General features: G+C 43.0%; 1 protein-coding gene across 1 annotated transcript in view; it reads left to right on the top strand.

The window, feature by feature from the left end:
- The window catches only part of COL23A1 (collagen type XXIII alpha 1 chain), a 463688-nt gene that overhangs the window by 411193 nt on the left and 32431 nt on the right, over nucleotides 1–20064 (top strand). Inside the window, exons 12-17 of the mRNA XM_030213109.1 lie at nucleotides 2763–2789; nucleotides 4148–4174; nucleotides 7724–7768; nucleotides 11570–11632; nucleotides 15900–15941; nucleotides 18334–18411. Coding sequence (XP_030068969.1) covers nucleotides 2763–2789; nucleotides 4148–4174; nucleotides 7724–7768; nucleotides 11570–11632; nucleotides 15900–15941; nucleotides 18334–18411 — 282 coding nt within the window. The remainder of the gene's footprint in view (nucleotides 1–2762; nucleotides 2790–4147; nucleotides 4175–7723; nucleotides 7769–11569; nucleotides 11633–15899; nucleotides 15942–18333; nucleotides 18412–20064) is intronic.

Genomic DNA, 20064 nt, shown 5'->3' on the forward strand with positions numbered 1-20064 from the left:
GCCAAACAAATTTGATTGAATTCTTTGACTGTGCGACCAAAGAACTGGATCGGGGACGTGCGCTAGATGTAATCTACTTGGATTTCAGCAAAGCCTTTGACAAGGTTCCTCATAAGAGGCTCTTAAATAAACTTGAAAGGTTGGGGTTAGGACCCAAAGTGGTGAATTGGATTAGGAACTGGTTGATGGACAGATGGCAGAGGGTGGTGGTCAATGGAATTCACTTTGAGGAAGGAAAGATGAGTAGTGGAATGCCTCAGGGATCGGTGCTGTGGCCAATTCTGTTCAATATATTTGTGAGTGGCATTGCCAAAGGATTAAAAGGTAAGGTTTGCCTTTTTGCTGACGATACTAAGATTTGTAATAGAGTGAACACCCTGAAGGGAGCAGAAAACATGAAAAGGGATTTGCAAAAGTTAGAAGAATGGTCTAATGTTTGGCAATTTCGCCCTTTAGATTGTAAGCTCCTTGGAGCAGGGACTGTCCTTTAGGTCAATTTATGTTCATCTGTACAGTGCTGCGTAACCCTAGTAGTGCTCTAGAAATGTTAAGTAGTAGTAGTAGTAGAAGTGCAAAGTGATGCATTTGGGGAGTAGAAACTCAAGGGAGCCATATGTCCTAGGAGATGAGAGGCTGATATACTCAAACAGGGAGAAGGACCTTTACTGCAATGCACACTACATAATAATGAGATGTAAAGCATGTAAAACATCTCATTATTTTGCAAATTAAATAAAACAGCTTGTGTTGAACTTTCCAAGCTGTGTTTTTCATAGAAAAATCGTACCAGTTTTATTTTTTTCTCCCAAGAGTACCAGGGAGCTAACACAGGCTCGATGCCTCAGGAGTCTTCTTAAAGGGGCCAGTGTCTTAAATAAAACCCTTTCACTCCCTCTCCTCAGCAGAATGCACTCCTCACCCTGGAACCCTCTTCTCCCTTCAGAAGAAAACCAGAAGAACTGTTCTTCTAGGGCTGTCCCAGGAAGGTAGGGAGGAGACCTTTCCCTTTCACAAAGAGAAAGAGCCTCTCTAAAACGCTGAGAGGAGTCAATAGGTGGCTCTGTAGAGCAGTCAACTGGAGGTGACCCAGACAAAGGAAGTATTGCCCGGGTCATGGACCACTGTTTGCTAAATGGTATCCTGTGGATTTCCTGTCTTTGAAGAGGGAGATAAGAGGTTTCTCATTTTTCTGATGTTAGAGGAAAAGAAACCCCACAGAACAAGCAGTGGGAATTAAACCCCAAATCTCCAGACCATGAGGACTTGAGAAGCTTGAGATGTTCTTTGAATGGTACTTTTTTTTTTTTTTTTTTACTTTGGTGATGGATTTTCACTGAATTCTTGAAGTGTAGGCTTTCTAAGTTTCATGATTCTGTGCTCTTCTATCCTTCTGCTGTGCTCTGGTTTGGAACAAAGACCCCAGAGTGGGCTATATTTTTGTGAGTGGAGTGAGAATTATAGTGGCCAAGGCCTTCCAGCATCTGTTGGACCCACCCTATTCAGAACACTGCAGAAGTGTCTGTAGCCTCTGAAGGTGGACCCCCTGCATTAACCTCTACCTGGGATGTACCCCACCAAGGCAGAAAATAAGGTTACAGGAAGAAAAACATTCACTTCTATCTTCTGTTTCCTTTTATTTATTTATTGCATTTGTATCCCACATTTTCCCACCTATTTACGGACTCAGTGTGGCTTACAATACCTTGTGAAGGATGGAAATACATTGTTACAATACGATTATGGGTTACATTGTGAGGAGTTATGGGAAGACAAAGTCAAGTCAAAAATCGTGAGGGCGTGGAAACCATGTTAAGTTACAGTGGGGAAAAGATAGGCGATAGAACAATTTCAAGAGAACATAGGGTATAACATTATATCTGTGGTTGGAGTTTGAAGTGTGGTGATAATGCGGGGTGAGAGTAGTTCAGAAGGGAGTGTATTGATGCATTTCTATTATTATGTATGGACTTCATGTGTTTTGATCCTTACAATAAATTTTCTCGAAGAGATGAGTCTTCAGTTGTTTGCGGAAGTCAGTTAATTCGTAGATCATTTTCAGATTGCGTGGTAGTGTATTCCAGAACTGCGTGCTCATATAAGAGAAGGTTGATGCATGCAATACTTTGTATTTTATGCCTTTGCAATTAGGGAAGTGGAGATTGAGGAAGGTTCTGGATGATCTTTTAGCGTTTCTGGGTGGCAGGTCTATTAAGTCAGACATGTATACAGGGACTTCACCGTGGATGATTTTGTGGACCAAGGTGCATACCTTAAAGGTGATACGTTCCTTGAGTGGGAGCCAATGTAGTTTCTCACGCAAGGGTTTTGCGCTTTCGTATTTTGGTTTTCTGAAAATGAGTCTGGCTGCTGTATTCTGGGCTGTTTGAAGTTTCCTCAGTATTTGTTCTTTGCAGCCTGCGTATAGTGAGTTGCAATAGTCCAGGTGGCTAAGTACAAGTGATTGCACTAGGCTGCGGAATACGGACCTTGGAAAGAATGGTTTTATTCTTTTCAGTTTCCACATGGAGTAAAACATCTTTTTGGTTGTGTTATTCGCGTGAGTCTCCAGTGTTAGGTGGCGGTCAATAGTGACTCCAAGAATTTTTAAAGTTTCAGCGATTGGCAGATTTAATTTAGGTGTGTTGATAGCAGTAAATTTGTTCATGTTGTGTTGGGAGGTAAGTACGAGGCATTGAGTTTTTTCTGCGTTCAGTTTTAGTCGGAATGAAGAAAGGTATTAATACTTTTTTGTTTCTCAACAGGGACCCAGAGGACCCCCAGGGCTGAAGGTATGCTTCAAAATGAGTTTTGTGACTGCGGTTCCCTCCTCCTCCTCCTTTGGGTTTTCACCAAAATGGGAAATATAGCTGGTACCTTTTACCTTGAGCCTTCATTTGTAGCTAATTTTTGTCCCCTCCAAACTTGCATTAGTTCAATCGTTGCAGCAACAGTCCTCATCCAGAGAGACAGTGCTGGGCCCAGGGCAGGGCCGCCACAGCCACCGCCCTCTCCACTCAGTCTGCCGCCCCCCACCCCTTACCTTCCTGCGTCTGCTCCTCCCTTGGTCTGTCACTCTCCTGCTCCTGTGTGCCTGGTCCTGAGTTATCACAATCACCTGGGTCCCAACACACAGCAGCAGGAGAGAGACAGACCGAGGGAGAAGAACCTTCTGCCTGCCTCCAGAAGCCTTGCCGGCACTGGACCCCCCCCCCCCCCCCCCCCTTGGAAGCCGGGCCCAGGGAATGTTGCTCCCATGCTTCCCTTTTCAGCGGCCCTGGTCAGGGGCCATATATTAGGGCTCCTTCCAGAACCCTGCAATTTTAAATCTAACCACTAGATGTTGCTCTTTAAGATGACCGATTCTCTTCCCTCCACCCCAGCCCTGGCCAACCCAGGGAGCAGAAGGTCTGAACCAGGAACTGAACCTAGGTCCTTCATTGTGGCAGTGCTACTGGGTCTGTCCAAAATGAAATAATTGCATGGATTGCAGCATATCAACAGTTATAACAATGTTTTCCTAGGGCAGATATGTACAGGCATGTTTGTCACCAGCTTGATAAAGTCACTATTGCTAACGTAAGATTCACATTTAATTTTAAGGTAGATGAACCTTCTTTATTCACCCCTGCATTATGGCAGCATGACATCTAGGGGAAAATTCTATAAATGGCGCTTAAAACTCTATAAAGTGCATTCCAAGATTGACACCCTTTATAGAATAGCATGTAGTACCAGGATTCGTGCTCAACTGAAATTGGGTACAAATCCTAGCATGCAAATTGGGTGCAGATCCCCCAAATTCATTAACACTGTGCACATTTTAAGGGAACGCACCTAGTCTGTCCATGCCCCTCCCATGGCCAAGCCCCCTTTGCAGATCCACACAGAAACACTTATGTGCTATTCTATAAATGGGTGTGTAAATGTGATTTTGTGCAGATCTGATGTTTCTTGCAGCTGTTAGAATGCTTTTTTCACTCTGAAATTTCAGCATGGAAGTGGCACCTAACATTTAGCACCATATATAGAATTTCCTCCCTTATATGCAGTAAGGATTATAGGTGTGATTTCATGAGCTTTTACGAGAAAATTGCTTTAATTCTTTTCTTAGTTTCTCTGAACATGAATGTTTGTTTTGTTTTGCAAGGGTGAATCTGGTGCTACAGGGAAACCGGTAAGCTGTCATTTCTTAAATGCTGCTCTTCCAATGTCTATTGGCAAAAATAATATTTAAAACAATCTAAGGCCTCTGCCTTGTGTTCCTTTACCTCTGTTTCCTGTAACTTCTGGCTACTAAGAGTTTGCACTTGTAGCCCTACATATTCCCCCCTCCCCCCCATGAGATCTGTTGAAACTCCTTATTAATTATTTTGGCAAATGTTCCTTAGATTTATAATGGATATGTTATGTGATTTTATGGAATGATCTGCAACTTAGATCATGAGGTGATACAGCTGTCCATGCACCTCGAGCCCATGTTGCCTTTCTGATTATCAATTTCTGGTGGTTGAAAAGCCGGGGAACTGGAGGTCTTCTCCTACATTCTTTGATTACAGACGGAATGGAAAATAGCAGTGGCGTAGCTAGGGTAGTTGACACCTGGGGCCGGTCATTTTTAACACCCCCCTCCAAAATCCAGTACTAGGCATACCGAGAATACAAAACACTCAGGATCTCTAGAACAATTTTACCATACCATAAGCAGTAATTTCTACGAGTCACATAAGGAAAAGGAAAGCATCTTAAACACTACAGTGAGCACTAGAACATCAATTCACCTATTGTAAAACGTAACCAGACAGAATAGTACAGATCGTCGATCCTGCACAGTCAATGCCAACTGAAAGCCGTGTCTTTTTCACAAACACAGATAAACCCTAAACCACTATAGAATAAGTAATCAAACTTTCTATTTAGACAAAAATTAAACTGAACCCCCAAGAGGCCAGACTGCGCATACAATGCAACACCACAGAAACAGAAAATAAAATACCACCATTTTATTGGACTAATACATTTAGCTTTCAGAGACCAAAACCTCCTTCCTCAGATCAGATCAGTACAGTATAGTGATTTTACAATATCCTATCCTGGCCTAAGGAAGGGGGTTTTGTTCTCCGAAAGTTAGTCAAAATATATTAAAATTAGTCCAATAAAGATTACCTTATTTCCATGTTCTATTTATTAACACATCTACAATACTACTTTATCCTAAAGCAAAAAAATAAAAATATATATTTTACTTGCAGTTTGTTGTCTCTGGTTTCTGCTTTCCTCATCTTCTTTTCACTGTCTTCCTTCCATCCAGCATCTGCCTTCTCTCTCTCTCCCTGCCATCCAGTGTCTGCCCTCTCTCTCCTGTCCCCTCCATCCAAAGTCTGCCCTCTCTCCCTGCCCCTTCCATCTAGGATCTGCCCTCTCTCCATGTGCATCTCCTTCCTTTGTCTTTCCTTCCCTCCATCCTTGTCCAATATTTCTCCTCTCTTCTCTCTTCCATCCATGTGCATTTCCTTCCTGACTTTCCTCCCCTCCATCCATCCATCCATCCATGTCCAACAACTCTCCATTCTTCCCTGCTGTCTCCTCCATCCACCCATATCCTTCAAATTTCCTCTCTCCCCTGCCCCCATTCATCCATCCATATCCAGCAATTCTCCATCTATAACTCTCCATTCTCTCCTGCCGTCTCCTCCATCCACCCATATCCTTCAAATTTCCTCTCTCCCCTGCCCCCATTCATTCATCCATGTCCAGCAATTCTCCTCTCCTCTGCCCCTCCTCCATCCATCCATATCCAGCAAATTTCCTCTCTCCCCTGCCCCCTCCATCCATCCACCAGCAATTCTCCTCCCCTGCCCTCCCCTCCAGCGATCTCTTCTCTCCCCCATGCCCTCCCCTCCAGCGACCTCTTCTCTCCCCCATGCCCCCCCTTCTTTCACCCATGCCCTCCCCTTCTCTGCCCCATGTCCAGCAATCTGTTCTCTCCCCCTGCTCTCCCCTCCCATCCATGTCCAGTATTCTCCTCTCTCCCCTGCCCTCTCCGTTCCTTCCTTCCCGCCCATGGCAGCCCTCCTCCTCCTCCTCTCTGCCCCCCCCCCCCCGTATCATAACCTTTTACTTCCCGTGGTGGCAGCGGCGTCAGTTCCGTTATGAAGAAGGCACTGCAGGTTCCCCTCCGGCTTCAGCTTCTCCCTTCGCTCTTCACACAGTGAGTGTCCCGGCTTCGTGGAAACAGGAAGTGCGTCATCGCGAAGGCAGGACACTCAATGTGTGAAGAGCGAAGGGAGAAGCTGAAGCCGAAGGGGAGCCTGCTGCCTTCTTCGTAAGTAACTGATGTCACTGCCACTACGGGAAGTAAAAGGTTATGATACGGAGGGGGGCGGAGAGGAGGAGGAGGACTGCCGAGGGCGGGAAGGAAGGAGGAGGAGGGTTCTACGAGGCGCCCATGGGGGGGCGGATTTTGGGTGGGGGGTGCCTGGAAGCAGCAGGAGCGACCGAGCATTCCCCCTTGTGCTGACACCCGGGGCGGACCGCCCCCTCCGCCCCCCCTTGCTACACCACTGGAAAATAGCTAACAACAGAGATACCCAGGCCAAGACTAAATGACAGGAATTAAAACTAGCTAGCTAACATTTCTCTGTAACAGACATAAAGAAAACAAAAAGATTGAATGTATGAAAACATAATGTTAAATGATATTTGGTGTGTTTGACAGATGCGATTGGTTAACCCTCTTGTCCTGTGTGCATTATTCCTCTAGTAATTCTATCTTGGGAAATACATTTAGGGTTTTCATTTGGGTTCTGTTTCTATATGACCCTAATTGTGAAATAAATGTGTAAATACTGGCTGATACACATGTAAAATTCAATTTTAGAACATCAGCATTTACATATGCATATTTGCACTATGTGTAGATCACGGGGGGGGGGGGGGTTGCGTGGTTTGGGCATGAGTGAAGCTAAAATCTACACTTATATACCTTATTTCATAAAAAGAATCCAAACACAGCTCTCTAATTTCACCTTCCTGCCACAAGACCAGGGCCGCCAAGAGACTGAGCCGGGTCCAGGGCAAGGCCGCCCCCCCCCCAATCACTGCCAGTGTCACCTCCCTCTCCTGCTCTCAGTCCCCAGTCTCCACCCGCCCACCTCCAGCCCCCCTCCGTCACCTACTGGACCCTGCATTCAAATCGGCAGCACCTCACCTCCGTGTGAAAGCGGCAGATTGCCTCCCTTCGGGCCCTCCCTCGCTGTGTCCCACCCTCGCGGAAACAGGAAGTTACATCAGGCGGGGGCAGGACACAGTGAGGGAAGGCCCGAAGGGAGAGGTGATCTGCCGCTTTCACATAGAGGTGAGGCGCTGCCAATTTGAATGCAGGGGCCCGGTGGCAGACGGAGGGGGGCTGACGCCATATATTTCCTAGCATCCCAGTATCTGTTTTACAAAAGACTTCATGTTTAGCAAGCCTTTTATAAAATATTTGGAGAATCATGCACATCCTGATCTGGAAATTCAAATTCCTACCCTGATGTCCTATTCAAAACTGGGCTTATCATCTCATAAGAACATAACATAAGAGTAGCCATACTGGGTCAGACCAATGGTCCATCTAGCCCAGTATCCTGTTTTCCAAACAGTGGCCAATTCAGGTCACAAGTACCTGGCAGAAACCCAAACCCAAATCTTGGCAACACTCTCCTTAATACTTCTGTCTCATTAGGGTGAAGATGGTGCACCAGGGCAACCCGGACCAGCTGGATTTAAGGTACTGTGTGTATCAGGAGTCTTTATGTTCTTTTGTAATGGTCTGTAGAAACAGCTGTATCTGTCAATTTGGTTTCAGAAAGAAACCTCGTTTATGGAGCTCAATGCTCAGGATTCTACATTGTGCAGGATTGGCAGTAAAATGTCGCCTGTTCCAAAATGGCCGTGTCGAGTCTACTACTACTACTATTTAGCATTTCTATAGCGCTACAAGGCATACGCAGTGCTGCACAAACATAGAAGAAAGACAGTCCCTGCTCAAAGAGCTTACAATCTAATAGACAAAAAATAAAGTAAGCAAATCAAATCAATTAATATGTACAGGAAGGAGGAGAGGAGGGTAGGTGGAGGCGAGTGGTTACGAGTCAAAAGCAATGTTAAAGAGGTGGGCTTTCAGCCTAGATTTAAAGGTGGCCAAGGATGGGGCAAGACGTAGGGGCTCAGGAAGTTTATTCCAGGTGTAGGGTGCGGCGAGACAGAAGGCGCAAAGTCTGGAGTTGGCAGTAGTGGAGAAGGGAACAGATAAGAAGGATTTATCCATGGAGCGGAGTGCACGGGAAGGGGTGTAGGGAAGGACCAGTGTGGAGAGATACTGGGGAGCAGCAGAGTGAGTACATTTATAGGTTAGTAGAAGAAGTTTGAACAGGATGCGAAAACGGATAGGGAGCCAGTGAAGCGACTTGAGGAGAGAGGTAGTATGAGTAAAGCGACCCTGGCGGAAGACGAGACGGGCAGCAGAGTTTTGAACCGATTGGAGAGAGGAGAGGTGACTAAGTGGGAGGCCAGCAAGAAGCAGATTGCAGTAGTCTAAACGAGAGATGACAAGGGTGTGGATGAGGGTTTTGGTAGAGTGCTCGGAAAGAAAGGGGCGGATTTTACGGATGTTGTAAAGAAAGAAACGACAGGTCTTGACGATCTGCTGGATATGAGCAGAGAAGGAGAGAGAAGAGTCAAAGATGACCCCAAGGTTTCAAGCTGAGGAGACAGGGAGAATGAGAGAGCCATCAACAGAAATAGAAAACGGGGGGAGTGGGGAGGTGGGTTTGTGGGGGAAAATGAGAAGCTCGGTTTTGGTCATGTTTAATTTCAGGTGGCATTGAGACATCCAGACAGCAATGTCAGACAAGCACACTGAAACTTTGGTTTGGATGCAAGGTGAGATATCAGGGGTAGAAAGGTAGATTTGGGAGTCATCAGCATAGAGATGGTAGGAAAAGCCATGGGATGAGATTAATGAACCAAGGGAAGAAGTGTAGATAGAAAAGAGGAGGGGACCAAGAACAGAACCCTGAGGTACGCCGACAGGCAGAGGGATAGAAGTAGAAGAGGATCCACCAGAGTGAGCACTAAAGGAGCGGAGGGAGAGGTAGGAAGAGAACCAGGAAAGAACAGAGCCCTGGAATCCAAGTGAAGACAGGGTATCGAGAAGTATGCTGTGATCGACAGTGTCAAAAGCAGCGGAAAGATCAAGAAGAATGAGGATGGAATATTGACCTCTGGATTTAGACAGTAATAGGTCATTGAGACTTTAGTAAGTGCAGTTTCGGTTGAGTGGAGAGGGTGAAAACCAGATTGTAGTGGGTCAAGAATAGCATGTGAGGAGAGAAAATCAAGGCAGCGGTGGTGAACAGCACGCTCAAGTAATTTGGAGAGAAAAGGGAGGAGGGAGATGGGTCGGTAATTAGAGGGACAAGTAGGGTCCAGTGAAGGCTTCTTAAGGAGAGTTACATTATTGGTTTGGACTCAACAATAAATTTTTACTTTTTACACATTGTCTTAAGACCATATCCTTGTGTCTTCTTCACTGTGTTCTTTGTCGTTTTGAGTTTGCAAAGACTGTGTTCTGTGTTTACATTGATAGCACAGTGAGCCTTCATTCACAAGTACCTGGTGATTTTCTCCTTTTATAACCCCTCCTTCTTGCCTTATCCTGCACAGCAATTGCAAAAACAGCCCTGGAGCAGTGGTTGCAAACAGCTCCTTTCAGAACTCAGTATGCAAATGCCCAGAGTCTGGTTATGTTGCTGTTGTACAATGGTTAGGACTATCTCCTTCCCAATTCAAGTCAGTGGCTTTGAGGACTCAGATCAAAAGACTGAGAGTTTTCATAGAATTAGCCAAGCTGATTGGTCGATGGACACTCAGTTCTACATCTATGTGGATGATGTGTATTGTGTAGACATTGTAATGTAGTATACTATGCCATACTTTGTACTGTTATTTGAATATTTTTATTTCTCTGTCTATTGCTTATGTTTGACTTATTCTTGCTGTACACTGCCTTGAGTGAATTCCTTCAAAAAGGTGGTAAATAAATCCTAATAGATAATAGATAAATTAGGATCCCACTTGTGCATGATTGATCTATATTTCTCCCACCTGAAATTTTGTGAAAGGTTATAACTGAATACATATTTTTGGCTCTTACACTGGACTGTTGAGTAGGACTCTTCTAACAGTGTTACCTACATTATTTGAGAACTGAAGCAAAAAATAAAGATTATGTAGGGAATGGCTAACAAAAACCATTGATCTTTCCAAGTTCAACTTGATTTGTATTTGTGCTTTGCCCAGTGTTCCTCATTGTAAAATAATTTGCGTCATAATTTTTAGTGTGATGAAAGTTTACTTTCTAGGACAGTTTGAGGGACATAATTGAAAGGGACGCCCAAGTTTTGCTGAGGACGTCCTCGCAAAACGTCCTGATGGAGAGGCGGGGAAACCTGTATTATCGAAACAAGATGGAAGTCCATCTTTCATTTCGATAATACAGTCGGGGATGCCCAAATCCTGAAATTTAGGTTGTCCTTAGAGGTGGTCGTCCCTAGACATTGTCGTTTCTGATTTTTGGCGATAATGGAAACCAAGGACGTCCATCTCAGAAACAACCAAATGCAAGCCCTTTGGTTGTGGGAGGAGCCAGCATTCATAGTGCACTGGTCCCCCTGACATGCCAGGACAACAACCGGTCATCCTAGGGGGCACTGCAGTGGACTTCATAAATTGCTCCCAGGTACATAGCTCCCTTACCTTGTGTGCTGAACCCCCCCAAATTCCCCCCAAAACCCACTCCCCACAACTGTACACCACTACCATAGCCCTTACGGGTGAAGGGGGCACTTAGATGTGGGTACAGTGGGTTTGTGGTGGGTTTTGGAGGACTCACATTTACCACCACAAGTGTAACAGGTAGGGGGGGGATGGGCCTGGGTCCGCCTGCCTGAAGTGCACTGCACCCACTAAAACTGCTCCAGGGACCTGCATACTGCTGTGATGGACCTGAATATGACATTTGAGGCTGGGAAAAATATTTTTAAAGATGTTTTAGGGTGAGAGGGGGTTAGTGACCACTGGGGGAGTAAGAGGAGGTCATCCCCGATTTCTCTCCGGTGGTCATCTGGTCAGTTCAGGCATCTTTTTGTGCCTTGGTCATAAAAAAAACAGGACCAGGTAAAGTCGTCTAAGTGCTCATCAAGGATGCTCTTTTTTTTTCCATTATGGGTTGAGGACGTCCATGTGTTAGGCATGCCCAAGTCCCGCCTTCGCTACGCCTCCGACACACCCCCGTGAACTTTGGTCATCCCCGCGATGGAAAGCAGTTGGGGACGCCCAAAATTGGCTTTCAATTATATCAGGCCTTTAATCACAATCAGAAGTGAAGGAATAAAACAACACCCATGTTAAATTTTTAGTGCCTGATTACTGAACGTGAATATAGATGGTACTGAAACAACCTATTCAAGCTAGAGTTTCATAGCCATAGCTAACTATAAATTATTAATTCTAATTGTTTTATTTTAAGGGTGAGAAAGGCAGCACAGGTTCTGCCGGAGAAAATGGAAGAGATGGGTTGCCTGGAGCAAAGGTACAGCCAGTAAAATTATTTTTTTTCATTTATTAAAAGAATTTGCCTTTCAGAGAAACATAACCCAGTAAAATGGTTTACGCATAAAATATAAAAACAATCAAAACAAAACATTTAGCATTAAAAAAACTAATCAATAAACCAACAAGCTACACCTCTAATCTCCAACCGAGGCCCAAGCCCAAGCACAGTCGTCTGTGGAATGAGGAAAAGCATGCTCGAAAAAAAGAAAATCTTTCCTCCTTTTTGAAATTGCGGCAGGGAATTTTCTTCTAAATATATAGAAAGAGCATTCCAAAGGACTGGTGTGAGGAATGCAAAGGAGGAGTGATGAGTGCAGAGGAGAAAATCTCAGAGAACATGTGGGAACCTAAGGTACCAAATGATCTGAAAGATACTGAGACTGCTTGGAATGGAGAACTCGATGTGTCATGACAAGGATCTTAAATTCCTCATTCCAAAAGGCAATTTGCTCGGTAGTTGCTTGGATTATTTCACCTTTGTTCACTTAGGGCAAGGTCTCTCTTTTCACTATTGCTGTATTTATATCAATGTAGCTGGAACTGAAAGTCATGAATAAGTACCACATGAACCGGGCTGGTTCTAGACCAGAGATTCCTACATTGTGAGTCACAAAACCTGCATTTGGAGTCACAACCTGGATGGACTCTACCTATGTGCATCATTATTCTGCATCTCTAGTGGATCAAACAATTTTATTTATGTTGGAAAAGGCAATGTTCTTACTGCTCTGTATGATCTTTTCTACGCCTAGCTAGGGCATAGGTGCAATGAACCATTTTGTGTACAGGTCTGGCTTTTGGTATGTGCAGTTGTACAGGGTCCACAAGATAGCTGAAAACAAAGATCTCAAGAAAAATGCACAAAATTTCAATTGAGCGGGAAGAAGAAGAAGGCTCGACAAACAAGGGAACTCAAGGAGGAACAGTACTTTTATTCAAATGTTATAGTCGTATAAATGTCCTCCAAAGCACACCAATCATGTTCTTTTTAGAAAAGGACATTTCTTTAAAGTACTTTCCAATTCTCTTTGAGGATCTATTTTAGGTCCACATTCAGATTCCATGCAAGGTCTTTTTAAAGACCAACCGAAGCTGTTTTTGTGCATCTCTCAATTCTCATTTATGATTGGAGAGATACTCGCAAGACTCCTGAGGCAGGCACCCTGTGCCAAAACACGGAGCCGTGTCGAATCATTTATACAACCGTTACATTTGAATAAAAGTACTGCTGCTCCTTGAGTTCCCTTGTTTGTTGAGCCTTCTTCTTCTTCCCGCTCAGTTGTACAGGTGCCATTCATGGGAGATTCTGCCTTGTATAAGGGGTTATAAATATGCTGGTACCCTCACATATACACTCCATGTAGGTGGAGAGGAGGAGATGGAGGAATAATGGTTCTGGGTAGGAGATAAAAAGGGAGAAGAGGATGGTAGAAGGCAAGACAGATGCCACCATTCCTGCTTAGTTTCTGGATACCTTATATCCTTCATTCCTTACACCAGCACATAATACTTGTGATTTCCTCTCATCCACAGATCCATTTTCATCAAGCTAGGACTACTTGCTTCAGTTTCACAGCCTCTATGTTGTGGAATTCTTTGCCATTGGATCTTTGGAAAGAGAATTCACTGAAGAATTTTAAGGCAGTGCTTAAGACTCACTTTTTTTTTTAAACAGGGCTATCCAAATGCAGTCAATATTAAAATGTAATGGACTGTGTCCACAGTTATATCTGTATGGCCATGTCTTTAGCACGTCCTACCCTCCTTATATATCTTAGTTGGATTTTAACTTCTTCACTCTATCCCCTTTCTATTATAATACCAAATTTGTATGTTAGGTTTTGTTATGTTCTATCTCAATTTTCCTTTGTTCCACACCCCCCTTCATTATTTAGAATTTTAAACAGCTTAGATGTTTTTAACTTTCTACGGTAACAAATGAACTGAATTGTGAACTGTAAAAGAGAAAGGGAATGCTGAAGCTACTGCCAACACCAAAAGAGGGGGCATCCCACTGAAGGGAAATGGAGGTGCCAATTTCAGTTTTCACATGGAAGCCACTTAGCCTAGAACCAGCCCGGTTCAGGTGGTACCTATATATGACATTCAGTTCCAGCTGCATAGATATAAACTGAGCCATAGTGAAGAGGGAGACCATGCCCTAAGTGATGAAAAATGAACTTCAGCTTCAATATAGCCCTACATGGCCTCCTGATAGATCATTTTCTGTTTGCAATCAATGTTCTAGATCAGGTGAGAACTGAAGTCTTAGCAGGTTGTGATAGTTTTTATTAGACCAACATAATAAAGATGTCTGTATGTGAGTTCTTGAGATGAAAAGATGATGCAATCTCTAGCACTCATTTACTACATCCTTCCAATAAAAACTCACCACCAGCAAAACTACCTGTTCAGACGGAGATGTTGTGTTTCTTGAATAGCAATGGTGGGTTTGTTTAAATTATTTCTTTAACAATGGAGAATAACAACGAGTGATCTGCAGGAGACTACCAGCTGCACTGTACCTATATTAATACAGAAACAAATATTTTCCAGAGAAGGGAAAGTGGTAAAGCTAGAGGACATGAATTGAGGTTGTGGGGTGGTAGACTTAGGAGTAATGTCAGAAAATTCTTTTTCACGGAGAGGGAGATGGATGCCTGGAATGACCTCCCGAGGGAAGTGGTAGAAACAAAACTGTGGCGTAATTCAAAAAGGCATGGGATGACCACAGAGGATTTCTAATTAGAAAATGAATGATATAAAAAACAAAACTTAAAGGTTGCATGTCAAGTGGTGCTTAGATGGTGACTCTGGCTGCATCAACTATGGCCAGTGCTTAGCTGCCTTATACGGTCTGAGTTCCACATATAATTATCCGGTTTAGGATGGGCTGGAGAGAGCTTTGACGGAAATTCCAGTGGTTTGGAATATGAAGACTGTGCAGGGCAGATTTTTACAGTCTTTGTCACACAAACAATAAGATGGATTTGAATAGGCTGGAGTGGGCTTTGATGGAACATAAGGACAGAGCTGGGCAGACTTCTATGGTCTATGTCCCAGAAGCACCAAAAAAAGATCATGACTATTCAGGTCTTTATCTGCCGTCACTTACTATGTTACCTGATTCTTTCCAAAATACTACTTTGTAATTGCATGAACATTCGATTATTTCCATCCCTCATCTCAAACTTATTTTATTACGTCAGGGAGCTTTAACCCCCTAATTCTATAAATGTCACCACAAACTGCGTGTGCAAATTTAGGCATGTGCTTAATTTGTGCGCACAATATAATTGAATATAATTGGCTTTTTTAACAAGCAATTACTGGCAACAATTAGATTTAATTAGAACTTATGCACATAAATTTAGGCGCAGGATCTGTGCCTATATTTTACAGAGAAGTGAAAAAAGGCACATGGAAATGGGAGGGTCATGGGCAGAACAGGGGCATTCCTAGCATTTACATGTTGTTCTAGAATACAGGGGATATGTTGCCCATTTGCACCTCGTTTCAGTTGTTGCAAACGGTTGTGCCTAAAGTTAGATGGAATTCCCAGGTTTAAGCGTTATTCTATAAATTGCATCAAACTTTGGGGTCCTTTTACCAAGTCGCATAGATGCCTATGTGCACCTAACATGTGTCAATTTGGAATTACTGCCCAGCTACTGTCCACTACGCGCACTGGGAAATAATTTTTATTTTCCGGCTTGCGGCGGAAACTGGGCGGTAATCTTCTTTCTATGCGCAAAGACCATTACCGCCCGGTTAACACATGAAACCTTACCACTAAGTCAGTGGGTGGCGGTAAGGTCTCAGGCCTAAAATGGACACACACCACTTTTTATTTTGCCGTACGTCCATTTTCGGTCCCAAAAAAAGGTCTTTTTTGCAGGTGCACTGAAAAATGGACCTGCGTGCATCCAATACACGCGTCTACACCAGCGCACGACATTTTTCAGCGTACCTTAGTAAAAGGGCCCCTTTAAGGGTTGTTTATAGAATATCACCTCTTTTCGGGCCATATAAATATTTATTTATTTATTTGGATTTTGCTCACACCTTTTTCAATAGTAGCTCAAGGTATATAGAGAATTCACTCCTAAATGTGCCGCATTGATATACCAGTGGCGTTTAAGACTTAGCATTAAAAATGCACTTTGTTCACCTGGATCTTGATATATTTATGAATAACTTAGGAGTAAAGCATTCTTTTTTTTTTTTTTGCATCTTATATCCAGGGTGAAAATGGAGAGAAAGGAGAAGGCGTCGTGGGTGCTACAGTAAGAACTGGTTTGCACCCCCGTAGACCTGCATGTTTGTCTCTGCTTCCTGCTTTCATTAACTCTCTGTAGCTTTTATCAGCAAACTGCATGTGAGAATAGTTTCTAAATTAATGTACTAATAAAGGGAAGATGCACTACAGTTCAATCCAAAGAACTGATAGAGAAACTCTTAAGCTGTTAGTGACATGAAAGGGAATGTACCTCGACTACCTTTCAATGTCAAGCCATAAATGATGCAACATCATGGGAATAACCATTTTTCTAAAAATGCAAAAATATACACAGTTGTATAGAGAAAGCACGAGAGAGGATCACAAGTCCTTACTGCACACTAAAATCTAAGACCCCCTTTTACTAAGGTACGCTCACGTTTTTAGCACGCGCTAAACGTTAGAGACGCCAATGCATTCCTATGGGTGTCTCTAATGTTTAGCCTGCCTTAGTAAAAGACCCCCTAAAATATCACTTAAATAGCCAAAAGTCCATAGCACACACACTTGGTCATATGGGGGGAGGGGGAGTTTATAAGGAGCCATCTAGTTTTAACAGCAAGAACATTTATTTATTTTTAAAATTTATACCCCACCTAATTCTAAGTGGCTTACAAAAGAAAATAGACATAAAATTATCCACTCACAAACATAAAATGAAACTAAAACATTAAAACTAAAACAGAGAAAAAAGAATGGATAAATGGTGGTATTCTAATCATTCACATATGTAAGTACGTAAGTAGCAGGGGCAGACTGACAGCGATCTGGGCTTCCCCCCCCCCACCTCAGCTGCTGCCTGTCGTGGTGCTGCCGCCCCCTACCACTGCAGCTGATGCCCCTTCCCACACACCACAGTCCCCTAAGCTTCAGTGGGCCCTTCCCGGTCCTTCATTGAAGGGCCCTGGTGGTAAAGTGGCTTCTTCGGGGGCAGGAAAGAACCCCACTCTTTCCTGCCCACTACCACTATTCTGCCTGGCCTCCACTATGTTTTCAAAATGGCAGCCAAGACATCCCATGGTGGTCTTGCAGATCTAGATAATCTTGCAAGACCGACAAAAGGAGTCTCGGCAGCCATTTTTAAAACATGGCAGCACCAGGCAGAATAACAGCAGCAGGCGGGAAACAGTGTTGTTCTTTCCTGCCCCACTAAACCACCAGGGCCCTTTAAGGTAGGACCCGGGGGAGGGGGGTTGTAGTGTACAGTGGGCAACTGGGTGGATCCTCTGGAACCCCTAGAGCCTCTGGGCCCTCAGGCATTGCCCAGTTTCCCAAATGGTCAGGCTGCCCCTTGTAAGTAGCCTCTTATACAAAACCAACCAGAGGGAAAATACTGCTATGTTTTGATGGCACGTAATTTGCTGGTGTGCATTCACATGGGCAGAATATACAAAGAAGGGGCATTCTTTATTATACTTGCTATACTGTTTCAATTGACACACGGAACTAAGTGGTTTACATATCAAAACCAATATGAGAAAAATAGAAAAGAACTACAATATGAAATAGAACAGGAGGGGAGAAAGGGGCAAAAACTACTACTGTAACAAACCAAGGGCAAAACAGTAGGTAAATGAAGAAAGAAGAAGAGGAGGGAAAAGGGGTAAATTGTAGCGTAATCTACGCGCTTTCTGGGTATCATCTAGGTCCAGCATTTACACCAGCCAAAAGTCTATTGTAAGTGATCAGGCCTTAAATGTAAGCACGTCTTCTGCCATTTTGGTAGTATTCTGTAAAAAGAATGGGCATCTACTTTTCTCTATAGAGTAGGCTTGAAATAGGTGCCTGTTTACCCTTTTATCCTAGGTGGGTATCATCTAGGGAAGGGTAATCTGTAACAGTGGGCACAATATTTAGCTGGCCGTATCCAGTGACTGGCGTTGAAAATCTGAGTTTATTTTGGCTGCGCTGATATTCAGAGCTAACTGGTTGAGGGCTAGATTTACTAAACGGGGCTATGGACGCATTAGTGTTAAATGCTAATGCGCCCATAGAAATGTATAGGCGAGTTATCGTTTAATGTGCCTTAAATTTACAGGTGCATTAAAAATGCTAACGTACCTTTGTAAACATATCCCTAAATATTTAGTAGTCAAAGATAGGCCTGCTATTTAAATGGCCTATTTGGACCGCTCAATATAGGTGCTGAATATCCATGCCTAACCGGCTGTGTGATATAACTGGTTAGCAGCTAGCCATTAACCCAGATATTCAGCAAGAGATCACCAATTCAGCTAATTACTTTACACACATATCTGCGATCTGCACCAAAAATTACACACCTAACTTTGGGCGACCTAAACAGAATTTGAGGGATAATGGTTTCTGTGGCATCCTATTTTTTAGATGCAAATACACTCATTTGTCCCTAAAATGTCCACATTTTTCTTTATCTAAAGGGTCCACCTGGCCAGAAAGGTGAACAAGGAGATACTGTAATAATTGACTATGATGGCAGAGTTCTGGATGCGTTTAAGGTAACCTTTGCAGGGCAGGCCATTAATTTGGCTTCCCTGGGTGGCTTGAGAGGAGCACTGCTAAAGAAACTCGGAATCCGATGATCGTTGATGATCTCGTGTTCCCCTTTGGAATTCTGCCGTTCCAGGCTGAAGCCAAACCCTACTTCCTTCTCTCACAGATGAGTGGCTGAAAGTGGTTATAGGATGGGGAAGAAATTCAGTTTTAACTAGAGCTTTTCATGGAAACTGGCAGTTGGGCTTTCTAAAACTAGCATTAGACATTGAAAGCAACATGAATCTGTTTTATGGCTAAAGGTTGCCAGTTTTCTTAGACCTTCAACAATGATTTTTACACAGAATTACAGAAATCAGGAAGCTACAATTTCCAACCATACAATTGTCTTTTATACAACAGAAAATGGGGGTAATTCTATAACTTGGCACCCCCCAGTTAGGTGTGCTGATGCCTCACACTGAGTGCCAGTTCTATAATGGTATCTGTGTCCAAAGATGCTGTTATAGAATACGTTCAATAAATTTAACTCCACATCGTCCATTCTTTCAAGTTATTTAGAGTAATCACCCTGTTCCATTTACTATACTATTATTAGTTATTAATAATTTCTTCTCAGATTATCAGAAGTGGCTGAAATTCACTGTCTCTACTCAATCCGGGACTACAGTCCGCTATATTTCATCATCAGTCTTCAAAAAAAACATTTTTTTAAAATTTTCTATAAACGTACTCAATACTTTATAAATAATTTGTAAATAACTTCAGACTTATCTGGTTCTGACTGCACTATGAGGAATATATGAGTTTGGAGACCATTTGCTCTGAAGCAGAATACGAAACATAGCTTAGTTGGCAACTGGTGCTCCAGAGCGTTCCAGATAAGTCTGATGATGAGTTTCATATCTGTGAGTTTTCAAATTTAGCATTACTTTTATTGTAAAAATGAGCATAGAATTATGTGAGTTTTCAAATTTAGCATTACTTTTATTTTAAAAATGAGCATAGAATTATGGTTTTGGCTAATACAGTGGTTGGTATATGCTCAAAAATCAACGCAAGTATTTGGAAAGACTAGGGTCATTTTTGGCTTTGGTAGCAACATATTTGATCCAAAACAATAGTCAGCATTTAGTGATGTTTTCCTGTGTTTATAGACAAAGAAACTGCACTTTATTTACAATCTGGATTGTGATTTCTGAGAAGTTTAACAGATTGCCTTACAAAATTGCAATGAAGTCTTATCATTTTATATTCATGTAGGTTTGTGCTTGCATGGACTAAATGATGTGCTATCCTCAGGGATAGACGCAATAGCGGTACTTCTGTGTGCTGCATGGATGAGTGGTGTAGAAAGGCGCAGCATCCATCTTAACATTTACTCAAGGAAACTGGGACAAATTTTCTTGAACATAAAAACCAAAGGCACTTAAGGTTACTTTCAATAAATGGTGTCCAAAGTTGGGTGACAGGATGATCCGTGCTACACTGGTATTTTGTAAATAGCGCTCTGCATAGAATGCCCTTTATGGAATATTAGCTTAGCATACATTTTGAGCTAGATTCTATATATGGCACCTGAAAAATCTGCATATTCTCTAAAGTGTGCCTAAATTTTAGAGAAGAGACTTAAATTTCCATGCGGTATATAGAATATG

Source organism: Microcaecilia unicolor, chromosome 8 (assembly GCF_901765095.1).
Source record: "Microcaecilia unicolor chromosome 8, aMicUni1.1, whole genome shotgun sequence".
In the NCBI taxonomy this organism is placed as follows: domain Eukaryota; kingdom Metazoa; phylum Chordata; class Amphibia; order Gymnophiona; family Siphonopidae; genus Microcaecilia; species Microcaecilia unicolor.